Source organism: Poromitra crassiceps (genome assembly GCF_964638095.1).
Source record: "Poromitra crassiceps genome assembly, chromosome: 22".
Lineage (NCBI taxonomy): Eukaryota > Metazoa > Chordata > Actinopteri > Beryciformes > Melamphaidae > Poromitra > Poromitra crassiceps.
In genome coordinates, this window is record NC_139647.1 from 19,515,491 (window position 1) to 19,529,083 (window position 13,593).

General features: G+C 44.1%; 1 protein-coding gene across 1 annotated transcript in view; it reads right to left on the minus strand.

Annotated features, from left to right (window-relative positions):
• Positions 1–9,163, minus strand: part of LOC310796397 (carbonyl reductase [NADPH] 1-like) — a gene marked incomplete at its 5' end in the record, with an annotated part of 38,885 nt that extends 29,722 nt beyond the window's left edge. The window contains one exon of the mRNA XM_083658585.1: positions 9,114–9,163. Coding sequence (XP_083514711.1) covers positions 9,114–9,163 — 50 coding nt within the window. The remainder of the gene's footprint in view (positions 1–9,113) is intronic.
• Between the last annotated feature and the right edge of the window lie 4,430 nt (positions 9,164–13,593).

Below are 13,593 nucleotides of genomic sequence, written 5' to 3' on the forward strand. Positions count from 1 at the left end.
AGAGAGAGAGGCAGAGGAACGGGGAGGAGCTTTGGACCAACTGTCTGTTGAGACATGTCCACCCGTCTGTCTCTCTGCCTTCTCTCCTCTGATGTGCGTCCCTCAATGAGCTCCCTAGCAAGGACCACAACACACATTTTGCTCTTCGGTTCCCCTTTCATGTCCCATTAAATGGGGGAGAGAAGGAGATGGAGAGACAGCCAAAGAGAGAGAGAGAGAGAGAGAGAGAGAGAGAGAGAGAGACAGAGAGAGAGAGATTAATAACATGTTTCAATAATGGAGATGAATTAGTATTATTTAAACATTGACAGTATCAACTAGTTGTCAGGCATTTTGCTAGGCACACACTGGCGTTGTCATTTTAATTGGTAGCCTAAATCTGTGTTTCTTTCCTGGCAGCCTAAAAGTCATCTCTTGACTTTCTCTACCCGCCTTTCCTCGTCCCCTGCACATCGACTCGGCTGGCACCCCAAATGGTTGTTTACGTGCATATCATTTCAAGTTTCTACCTGCCTAAATTAAGCATCGCAAGCTTGAAATAATAATAATAATAATAATAATAATAATATTAATGATAATAATAATAATATTCCTGACATGTATCTTTTGTAATAATAATAATAATAATAATAATAATAATATTTCTGACATGTATCTTTTGCCGTTCCCACGCACATAGACAAACCAGATGCTTATGTGAGCGACTGCAAGCGACAGAGAAAACCATGAAAGTTGAAAATGGTCAAGTTAGAAACGTCGACGACTGCAAGGGAGCGGGAAGGTGGGTGCTGAGGGTGCTGCAGCACCCCCTGGTGGCAAGAGATGGGATTTTCGAAATTGTTGGATTTGGCTGTCTTGTGTTTATACCACCAACAAAATGCATTAAAAAACCAGTTTGTGCTTCCCAGCTCTAATCTTATTTCATACGCTCTCTCTCTTCAAATGTGTTTGATTTTCATCATAATCTGGTTTTCCATAATAATAATAATAAGTTCAGTGTTTATGCCTGTGTTGCTGTCTGTTGTAGTGTAAAACGACTAAAGGGAGAGCAGGTGCTTACATGAGAGTGAATGAGAAAATGAGAAGATACTGAATAATGACATATAACAGTATAATCCTAATGTCAATTTAAAATGAAATATTCTTCTAAATATGGATGAAAGTCCAAAAAACGTCAGATTTTCTTCGGCGCTGCCGTGATTCCATTCCTTACAGCACCCCCTACTTAATAATAGTTCCAGCGCAGCTGTCGACGAGTCAAACCCTTCCCTTCCCTTCCCCTTGTTTTGCTGCGTCAGGGCTCGGGGCGGAGGCGTCCTCTCCCTCCACCACAAAAGTGAAAATACAGAAAGAGCAAAAGCAGCCAGTCACACAAAGTGGCCTTGAAGTTGTCACACAGCCCCTAAAAAAAGCCCGGCGTTTCTCGAGGCCGCCCCGGGCCCCCGAGGCTGAGCGTGAGCTGGGAAACCGCACCCCGACACCACAGACCGGCTTCACCCCTTTTAACAGCACCACGTTTCCCCCCAAAACGTATCGGCCGTGGCACGTGACAGCCAGTGAAATCTCTGATAAACGCGGTGGCGACTGCTTTTCCCTCTTGAGGGAAGTTGGTCGGACCGCGTGGAGCTCTGCTGTCTGCTAGGAGCATTAACAAGGGAGGGGACAGGCACATCCATCACTGTTACAAATGACTAAAAATAACGAAGAGGCTGGCACACACACACACACACACACACACACACACACACACACACACACACACACACACACACACACACAGGGCCGCCCATAAGGGGGGGTAAAGGGGTAAGCTTCCAGGGGCATCGCCACTAGGGGGGGCATTGGAGCCAGGGGGGGGGGGGGGGGAAATTAACACTAAGGGGCCCTTTACACGAGGACAGTTTCTGAAAGAAACGACACAATAGCATTTCCTTCACACCTTTTCCTTCACACCTTTTCCTTCACACCTTCTCCCTGTTTACATGAGCGCTGTTGAATTTTTAAAATGCCGTAATGTACATGCCAGGTCGCTAGGTGGCAGTGTGATCACCTTATTCTTTGCCCATACAAGGACGCTTACTGCATGACGTAATTTCACTTTAAACGCGGAAGTAGAGTACACTTTCCGCAGTCATTTAGACTTGCCAAAAAGCTTTTTTCAAGCTAAAAAAAACCCCCAAACTGTTAAAGTTTTAATATTTGTCGGGTGAGAATGTAATATATACGTGACCAGTTTATCAGAATAACGCCTATTGGAAATCTTTAACGAGCAGCGAGGACCGGGAGGCTCCTCATTCAGCGCTGGCCAGCTGACTGTGATCTGTCACCCTACTGCTACTGGCAGTGAGAAAACACTGTCGACTGCTTTTGTAACTAACGTTAAATGCCGACCGGGTAACAGCCATCGGCTCCTCGCAGCAGTAACGCTATGAACATGTAACTGAAGTTGGCCGCAGTGTAGCTTAATTCTGAGTGTTGCCAAACTTCATTCATACTGACGTTGTATTTGGTTGCCAACTCGCGCACGGCATCGCCTGTGCAGGCACGTCAGAGTTTCTGAAATGTGCCGTTCCAAAGTGATTACATGGAGCGCTCAGCGGGGAGCGTCACCAACAATTCCACTCTGGAGGGTGGTTTTAAAATGTGTCGTTTCCTAAGCGCGAATTCGCCGTCGCCGTCTTAACGGGAGGCACTAACGATACAATAATTGCCCGTTTCCATAGGAAACCGTCCTCGTGTAAAGTGCCCCTAAAATATATCTCCCATCCTGAAAATGCGGCAACTAATTAATTTTTTTGCAAGGAGTCGAACAAATACACAAAACACAGCAGCAGTAACAAGGCATGCTTGGGCAGGAGTGCTCCTGTGGAAAATAGTGCCATTCTGATGTAATCCCCCATCCGACCAGTGCAGTGAGAGGCAGCAATGTGCCGCAAGGCATCTAGTCTGCCGGAAAGCCAAAAGAAGAAGAAGAAGAACAAGGCAGGCTTGGGGTGGACCATTTTGCTTGGTGGCAACAGCAGCTAGAGGGACCATTTATGGTGTAACACACAACACAGACAGGTGATAGCAAACAAAACAAGACCGGCGATGGCAAAATGCCAGGAGCAAAACAAAAGTCAGGATGCCAAAATCACAAGGCAAAACAAAAAGCAGGAGCAGGCAAGAGCTTTATAAACCCAAACAATAATCTGTTAACAAACTTTTTTCAGTCAGCTCCGAAAGCTGCAGCGTTGATATGAGTAAAGCGCGGAGGGGGTGGCTGCCATCTCTCTGGGGGGCCCTGCACACACACACACACACACACACACACACACACACACACACACACACACACACACACACACACACACACACACACACACACACACACACACACACACACACAAGCATACATACATATGCCTACATGGAGTGACAGGGTAGGTGAAATCAGGTAGAGCAGTTGAGTTTCAATGAGGATACTTGTTGCATGGCGGTTGAGACGGGGCTTACATAAGCCTTTTTGCTTTGAACCGATGTCAATGAATGCTGGCAGAGAGCAGCAGGTGTGGAGTGCACACATACATGCACACGCACACACACACACGCACACACGCACACGCACACACACACACACACACATGCACACGCACACACACACACACACACACACGCACACGCACACACACACACATGCACACACCCACACACACGCACTCTCAGGAATGCGTGATCTCGCTAAGCCAATCTCCATGAACCAAACCAAATTAAAATGTAATGTTCTGTAGCTGCCTATGAGGCCATTTACACCTGGCGTTAACATGCGTTTTCTGTGATCAGATTGCAATCTGATCACAGAAATGGTTGTCCTTTCAATCCGCATAAAGTTGCTGTATCCAGATTGAGAGGACACATTGCATTTACACCTGTGTTCAACGTGTACATCAATGCATCCCTGACCACCTCCGGAGGTGGTTTGGCCGATCAGATTGCAATCCTTCTTCAATGCGTTTTGGAGGTGTTTACACCTGGCATTTCAAGTGATAAAACACAATCTGATTGCAATCTGATCACAGAAAACGCATGTTAGCGCCAGGTGTAAATGGCCTCTATGTGTGTGGCCTGTTATTGAAATGTGTTTTTTAAACGGGGACTATGCATTTATTCTTTAGTTGAACCTTCACGTATCCAGGGAAGGGTTAGCTGTGTGCATGCATCCTCTTTTTCAACAAGATCACCTGCTTCACGTTCACAGTCACATGCTTTCACACCTGGGCGCTTTGATTAGAGTTGACTGTTGAGCAGCTCTGAAAAAAAACATGCCAACACAGGTTTGCTATAAGTGTTTGAGATGTGATGTCTTAGACTAATATTTCAATAATGAAGACTACTTCCCAGCCAAACCCAGCTCAACATTGCCTTGCACGCCCCCTTTCATTCATGCTAGGGATGGGCATTTTGAATCAATTTCCATAATCGAAATTCTGGAAAATGAACAATCAATTATCGATTATCGATAGGATAATAATAATTATTATATATATATATATATATATATATATATATATATATATATATATATATATATATATATATATTACTCTGGTCTGGATTCCGAATTCCACCCAAACCTAGCCCGCAAAAAAAAAAAAAAAAAACAATAATCTGTAAAAATTCCACATGATCGAATTAATTCATCAACGATCAATTATCGATTATCGATTATTGAAGAAACATCCCTAATTCCTGCCTCTGCCTCGTCCATTCACAGTCACCCACGCGTTCCCTCTCTGGCAATAGCCAATGAGCTCAAGCCATTCCTTTCCCTCGCTTTTCCGCTGAGCCAATCACCTAAGCGGGTTTAAGTGTATTATAAGTCCTTGATTTGACTCTGTTGTTACGCCTGTCGCCACACAGTTGCTGTGATGGCCGTTGAAGCAGTTGTTTTCGCCCCACCTCCTCCCCTGACCACCACCGACGTCATCATGACTCCTGAAGAATTCCCTATGGGGGGGTATTCTCTATCCTATACATCGCTGAGGCCCTCCTCCGCTCACGTCTCAGGAGGAGCGGCATCATATCACGGAGTCATACACCAAACCTAATTTAATTTATTGTATCATTAAAGTTGATTTGAACCTTCTTACTGGTCTCTCATGATTGAAGTGTATTGAAACAGGGGTTGTTGGTATGGGAGTTTGAGAGGTCTATTGAAGTAATGAGATGTTTCTGCTTGAACTTTCACAAAACAGGGGAGGAAGTGCAGTGAAACCAAACAGCGGGCATCCGCCTCATACTCATGCTCTACAGGGTGTGCGTGTGTTGTGTGTTGTGTGTGCGCGCGGCTGTGTGTGTGCGTATGTGTGCGCGCGACTGTGTGTGTGTGTGTGTGTCGTGCACGCTTGTGTTTGTATCCTTTCTCCAGCAGGACCCCCAGATCAAAACCGCAACCCACTCTCCCTCCCCATGCTTCTCTCTCTCCCTCCCTCCCTCCCTCCCTCTCCCTCTCTCTCTCCATCTCTCCACCCCCTCTCTCATTAAAAAACTGCAGGCCCTGGCTTCTAATTAAATCCCACTTGAAAAGTCTTAAAGTCAGCCTCAGATTGATTCAATTTGCATTTCTGAACAGAGAACATTGCCTAAAAGGATTAATAAATTGGGGGGAAAAAATGCCTTCTTTCTGCACCGCCACGCTGTCGGAGCTTGTAAGACAACATCCAAAGAGAGAAATATCCCCCCTAAACACACGTCTATCCAACATATGCTTTGCTCTCTCTCTCTCTCTTCCACTTCCCTCCCAGGATGCCAGCAGAGATGGTGTGTATGAGGAGTGTGTGTGTGTGTGTGTGTGTGTGTGTGTGTGTGTGTGTGTGTGTGTGTGTGTGTGTGTGTGTGTGTGTGTATGTGTGCGCGCGTGCGTGTGCGTGTCCTCGTCTGTAGCTCAGTCCTTCGAGGCATAGTCGGGAAGGAACACACACATTCTTATTCTCACTGTGTGTGTATTGCCCCGTGCCTGTATGTGTGTGTGTGTGTGTGTGTGTGTGTGTGTGTGTGTGTGTGCGTGTGCGTGTGTGTGTGTGTGTGTGTGTGAGGGGAGAGAATCTGTTGTGTGTGTGCCAGAATGCTGAGAGTGACAGGGAGGCACATTGGAAAAGGATCCTTACGGTTACTGTCTGTATTATGCAGAAACGAGCCGTGCCAGTGTGGAGCTCCTGCCGTTGGCGAGTCTGCCGGTGGTGGACACCGACAGCAACAACGTTTGGAAATCCAAAACCCATCGTCGCCAAGTCAGAGAGCCAGATTCAATTAGTGAGATCAAATTAAACGAGCTTAAGTTAGGCGTTCCAAACAAACCGAAAAATGGACACCTCCGCCAACAGAGGACAGCCAACGCAAATACGAGGATTCATCACATTTGCATTGCCACAGCAGCAGGCCGCTCCGCGTTAAAGACATTTACATGCTCTCTCTGTGTCTTTGTGTAACATGTAACCCTGAATCTCTGACGACGAGACAAGAGGAAATTAGTTGTGAAATTGCTTCTGATGACGGCTATCAAAAGCATTTTGCATCTGCAAATCAAATGATTTGCACGTGTGTTTGATGTTTTTTGCTTTTCACCACCAGGCATTTCCAGTGTCTTAAGCTGCGTTCACACCGACCTATTAAAGTTTTTCGCTGGCATCGAGTTTACATACAAAGTCAATGCAAACGAGCGATTGAGCGTATATTCGCCTGGGAGAAAAATCGCTGGGCGTCCGAGCGACAGAGACAGAGCGATAGGGAGAGAATTCGCTCGTCGCCCGAGATGAAATATCCCAACTCGAGCGAAATTACGCTGGCATCAGTCGCTCGCTGTTCAACGCTGATTGGCTGCCGTGTGAGAGTGAGTCAAGGATCACACTGGCTTGGAACAAACCGCTGGTTTATTGTGTGTCAACAAACCGCATTGACAGCTGATTGACAGGCTGACAGCTGACATGAAGTGAAGTCTGTACTACCGGTATATGGAGCTCGCATTAGGAGCACGCAGCTTAGCTTGTAAACAACTACGGTGGCTTGTAGTGGACAAACATCATGACATTGCGTAACGTTATAGCCCCCAGATGTCCGTCAATTCGTGTGCCTGTTGACGAGTGATTTAAACAGAGCGACAGAGCGTTTCCAAAGGGTTGAATCGAGCGACAGAGAGAAAAATAAATATCTCGGTGTGAACACAGCTTAACCCTGAATCTCTGATGACAAGACGAGAGGAAATTAGTTGTGAAATTGCTTCTGATGACGGCTATCAAAAGCATTTTGCATCTGCAAATCAAATGATTTGCACGTGTGTTTGATGTGTTTGCTTGTCACCAGGCATTTCCAGTGTCTTACAAACCTCCAAGTAGGCCTATTCTGAAAAATGAGGCCCAACTTATCTGGCCTATCTTGTCCGGAATCATTGATAAATGATTGATATCTCTCAATGCTGCGGTGTAGCACTAGCTCTATTGCAGCGGATTGGGCATGATCAACCCTTCCGCGGGCAACGTTGCAGACAGAGTAGGAAGGCTGATCCGTGAGCGGCTGCTTCTGGGACGCGGGTCGGGGTCTTAATCGGCCTCAGCTGGGTCTACTGGGCGAGGGTGTATGATGTTCGATAGACCCGAAACACCTTACGACCCCAGTTAACATCACTGATGACGCGTCCCAGCGCATGCAGTAGTATGTATTTTGAATTGTAATTGATAAATGATAAATCATTGTATTTATCCCGTGGCTAGAGAACGGCAAATGTCTCTCTTCATAATTTCCTCATCTTTTATGTGAATAAGGGCTGTGCTTTATACTCATGAGTTAGTTGGGTCATCTCCAGCAGTTCAGCAATGAGGTTCGTTTCTCAGTTTATTTGTCATCTATGAAGTAAAAAAAAAAATGGCCCCATGCCTCTCATGAAAATGCGGGTAATTTCCCCCCCGAGAACCCTAAATCCAAAATGGCTACCATCAGCTACAGTATGTTGGAAAGACATTTTCAATGGTTTGGCCTACAATGCTGCAAAGTACGTGTTTCTGGAACTTTCTGGCTCGATGAATTCATAATTGATGTTATTTTGATGATTTGACCTATTTTTGACCCAACTAGATGGTCGCTGATTTGCAGCTCCAAATTTCAAAATCATCGTAGAGTCTTCATATTAGGCTCAAATGGAGGGGGGGCTAATGCGACTTATTCCTTTCAAAGGTCTTGGCTGATGCAGAATGTGTTGCACAGTTGGTTTCACTACTGTTGACATAATGTACGTAATGTATGTAAGTCACTTTGGATAAAAAAAAGTGTCTGCTAAATGACGTAATGTAATGTGATCATTGACGTGTAACGAAAGCTCTGCTGAGTTGAGTGTAAAACAACATGTAAGTATACACAGAGTCCATCTCAAAGGTTAAACAAAAGGTCAACATTTGTGCTTCATGAGAGAGACCTTCAGCGGATGAGTTCAACAAACTCTTGGTCAGCTCGGAAAACGACGTCAGACTGCAGAAGCTTCTGAAGCGACAGTAGGAAGCACAATTTGGTCACAGGTGCAGGGTGACGTCATATAGAGACAGTCGGCATGTCTGGGAACGCCCACAAAATGTTAAACGGCTGGCGCGCGAGTGGGGTAAAACCGCCCATATATCTCATGGGCTGACTCACCAAAAGACGGTGCTGCGGCTCTAAACTACAGGTTTGGGGGTTCTAGAGCAGAACACAAGACGTCTGCTCAGATGTGCGTTTACTGCAGTGGTTAAATCCCCCGATCGTGTCTGCCTGGGCTGGGCTATCAGCTAAATCCTAACTTTGCTGAATGGATAGAACGGGGGTTTTTACCCCACCCTGACCCCGCCCCCAGCCAGGCTGAGCCAGCTAAACCAGCGTCTATGACGAGACGTGGCCTCAACCTATACTGCGAGCGAGAAACACCACCCAACATGGGGGCTGGCGCGGCGAGTGGGGACTATGTCTTCCAGCATCCAGAGGTAGATACAATGCTGCTCTCTGCTCTATGCTAAGCCGAGGACCGGGAAAGACACTGGAACAGTTGTACTAACTACTGTAGACTGTGAAGACATGGACTTGTTTGTCCAAGTGGCTTTATGTCTCACACCTACTTTGAGGTGATCTGCTGATTAAACGCGAGCGTGTGTTCATCAACTGCCATGCCGTGCTCTCAGAAGACATCATCACACCTTCTCCATGTCATCACCGGCAGTGACCACACCTCAGGGATCTATGGTGCACAGGAGAAGGTGATGAGAGCTGCTGGGATGAGTGGGTGAGAATCCAGGTTAGAAGACCGAGTCAGAGCTAATATGAAGGCGTTTGTCCTCTCCATCGTCTATGGCAGGGATACTCAACTTGCTTTGCCCGGGGGCCACTTTCGTGAAATGATAGAAGGCCAGGGGCCAGTTAATAAACAATCAATATACATTTTTCTGTAGCGCATTGTAGGTTTTTGGGGTGTCAGCCAGAGTTTAGTCTGACAATGTTGTGCACACTGGATAGTTAGTTAGGTTAAGTACATACATAAGTGCCTGGGTAGCGAGCAGACGGCGGTATTTGACAATTTAGCAGCTAAATCATAGATTAAGAAAGATATTTCTAAGATATTCCATATTCCAGACTGAAATGCTATAACAGAAGTGGAGTATTGGCCAGAATGACATGAACATTTGGACACTTATTCAGCGGGTATCTTGCATGTTGCGTTCAGGTGCACTGTAAATTATTATTATTATTATTATTTTTTGCAATTCCATCGCGGGCCACACAGGGGGCGCCCGCGGGCCGCATGTGGCCCGCGGGCCGCCAGTTGAGTATCACTGGTCTATGGTGCGAGTGCAGATGTTACCTGCGGGCTAGGCCAGAGCTTCCAAGTGGCACAAACTGAACAAGTGTACAATCCGTCTGCCACCTGATGAGGACTTGCTGGATCTTCATGTGGAAAGGACAAACTATATTGCGTACTGCCGGCTCCATTACAATATGCTTCCCTCTCACATTGGGTCATGGCTGGGAATTTGTGAATGGGAAAGTGCTGACCAGTACATCACACCCTCCCTTTCCCCTTTGCCCCAGCAGCTCACAATTCAGGACTGTTCATATGAGAGTAGTATCCAAAACACAAAGATACAAAGATCTCTCTGTGCCCAGCTACACTCAGGTACCTTGCCTCTTGCCATAGAGACAGGCAGGTTTAGCGGTGTACCTGAGGAACAGACACTTCTGTTCTGTGATCTAGAACAGATTGAAAATTAGATTAATTGTATGTTCTTCTGTCCTCTGTATGATGACATGTGCTTTTTGAGAAAATGAGCTTGTTATATAATGATTTCTTTTATTTGGATGATTACAAAACACTTGAATTATGTTTTAGAAAGGGAGCATTCCATACACCCAATTTCATTTCTAAAGCCTGGGAAAAGAGAAAAAATATGCTGTCTATTTGATTTGAGTTCTGGGGCACCCTGTGTGCATGACACTTGAATAAAATATCTATCTATCTATCTATCTATCTATCTATCTATCTATCTATCTATCTACCTATCTATCTATCTATCTATCTATATATCTATCTATCTATCTATCTATCTATCTATCTACTTATCTATCTATCTATCTATCTATCTATCTATCTATCTATCTACCTATCTATCTATCTATCTACCTACCTATCTATCTATCTATCTATCTATCTACCTATCTATCTATCTATCTATCTATCTACCTATCTATCTATCTATCTATCTATCTATCTATCTATCTACCTATCTATCTATCTATCTACCTATCTATCTATCTATCTATCTATCTATCTATCTATCTACATATGTATCTATCTATCTATCTATCTACCTACAGTATCTATCTATCTACCTATCTATCTATCTATCTATCTATCTATCTATCTATCTCTATCTATCTATCTATCTATCTATCTATCTAACTATCTATCTATCTATCTATCTATCGATCAGTAGTAGTGATGATGAGAGGAGTGAGTGTTATCAGATGAAGATAGCAGTCCATGGCCTAATCATTGTAAAGTTGCAAATTCAGTTTAAGTACCTTGTTAAATTCCACATTGTACTGGATATTGATGTACAAATGCCCATGTATTTGAATAAAAGTGTTTATCATTCAATTTAATTAATTCCGAAATTAAGTGACCATAGAAAGCGAAGGTTTGTTTCTCATGAATCACAAACTGTTGACCTTTTTGACTTTTGAGATGGCCTCTGTGTATTTAAATGTTGTTGTACAATTTATAACTCAACTCAGCATGAGCAGAGCTTTCATTAGAGCCTAATATGCAATATGGCCCTAGGACGCATTTGAAATGTTTTCCTTTTTGAGCTGAAGATCGGCAACCATCTTGGATTTGAAGGTCAAAAATAGGTCAAAACATCAAAAGGACCTCAATTATGAATTCCTCGACCCAAAAAGTCACAGAAACCATGTTCTTTGTAGTCTCTTAAAACAGACTGTCTCATCTACATCCGGCGAATGCAGCTAAACAGTCTGTACGTTACACCCCCAGAACATGCACAAGGAAGTTGGGAAAAAAACCTTCAGATTGGAAGGAAGTTCGACGGAATCCGACCAATCACGACACGTGTGTCCACGAGAAAAAAATCTGATTGGACTAATGAGCGGAAGACCCGCCTTAAACAAATTCTGATTGGACTAATGAGCGGAAGACCCGCCTTTCTGCTTCCCATTCCGGTTGGCGCATGCTTCTCCCCCACGAATTACCGACGGTATGGCGGAAGCATTTGAAAATTGCGGAAGCCAACTCGTCTGTTCTAAGAGACTATGTTCTTTGCAGCATTGTAGGCCAAACCATTGAAAGGGCAATTTCCAATATAGTAGTCATTTTGGATTTAGGGCCCCCAAACATTTTGCCCGCATTTTCATGTGGGCAAAATTTGTTATAGATGACAAATAAACTGAGGAACGAACTGTCGCTTTCCATGGTCACGGAATTGCTGGAGATGACCCAACTCTATAGTGATGTAATTGTATCCGCCAAAACATCGTACTGTAAGTGTATAACGTTTGGTAAATACTGTAAAAAAAAGTACAGTATTAACTCCTCACAAGATGCAGGTGAGATTACCTCTAAAATGCCACTGGTGTGTAACTTCAGTAATATTATCTTTCATAAGAGCACACAACTGTATCTGCTAACATGTTTTGTGACCTCTGAGTTGGATGGGCTGCTACATCCTCAGTGTTATTTGACTTGTATAATGGCTGAGAGACTTTCATAGACTATACCAGTAGCGTAGTGGTTGAAGCTTTTTAATAACCAACTAGAACCACATGGAGATCCTGAGCAACATAGAGGCCATTTACACCTGGCGTTAACATGCGTTTTCTGTGATCAGATTGCAATCAGATTGTCTTTTTTATCACTTAAAAGTACAGGTGTAAACACCCCCAAAACGCATTGAAGAAGGATTGCAATCTGATCGGCCAAACCACCTCCGGGAGGTGGTCAGGGATGCATTGTGTACACATTGAACACAAGTGCAAATGCAATGTGTCCTCTCAATCTGGATACAGCAACTTTATGCGGATTGAGAGGAGACCCATTTCTGCCATCAGATTCCAATCAGATTGCAATCTGATGGCAGAAAACGCATGTTAACGCCAGGTGTAAATGGAATCAGGTTAATGTGGTCAAGTACAATCTGATTGCAATCTGATGGCAGAAACCACATGTTAACGCCAGGTGTAAATGGCCTAACTGGACTACACACACTGGACGTGACACAAAGTTGGTGATCAGTATTCAAATTCAGCGTGCAGAATTATCTGAAATGTGACACACACACAAAACCTAACTCATTACAAAAGTAACATATTACATGTAATATATTACTTTTAGCAGTAACTCAGTAATATAACTTATTACTTATAGGATTTCAGTAATATTATACCAGTTACTTTGTCAAGTAACTCAAGTTACAAATTGAGTTACATTTTATTAAATCAAAGCACATGTTTAAAAAAAATATACAATCATTTCCTAATCAAACTGTGCGTTTTTATGCAAATAACCACTATAGATGACAATAACAAAGGAAAAGAATAACATTTAGAATTTTGGATTGTTTACACTGACTTCAATGCAGTTGAAATTATTTTTTGGGATAGTTCCGGGGCGGCGATGTCATTCTGCTGCTGCTGTTGTTTTGGTAAAAGTAACGCAAAAGTAGTGAAATAAGTAACGAGTTACTCTACACAGACAGTAATATTGTAAAGTAACTTATTACTTTTTGAAAGTAACTTGCCCAACACTGGAAATGAATGGAGAGAAGGAACGAGTGGCGTAAACGCCTGCGCCCGCTTTGTATAAAACAACACTGACCCCTAGTGGTCTTACTGAGGATCAGCCATGATCTGATTTCTAAGAGCGTTTTTGGCTCTGTGCATGACCTTTGTGGACAACTGTGTGTGTGTGTGTGTGTGTGTGTGTGTGTGTGTGTGTGTGTGTGTGTGTGTGTGTGTGCGTGCGTGCGTGCGTGCGTGTGTGTGTGTGTGCGCGCGTGTGTGTGTGTGTGTGTGTGTGTGTGTGTGTGTGCG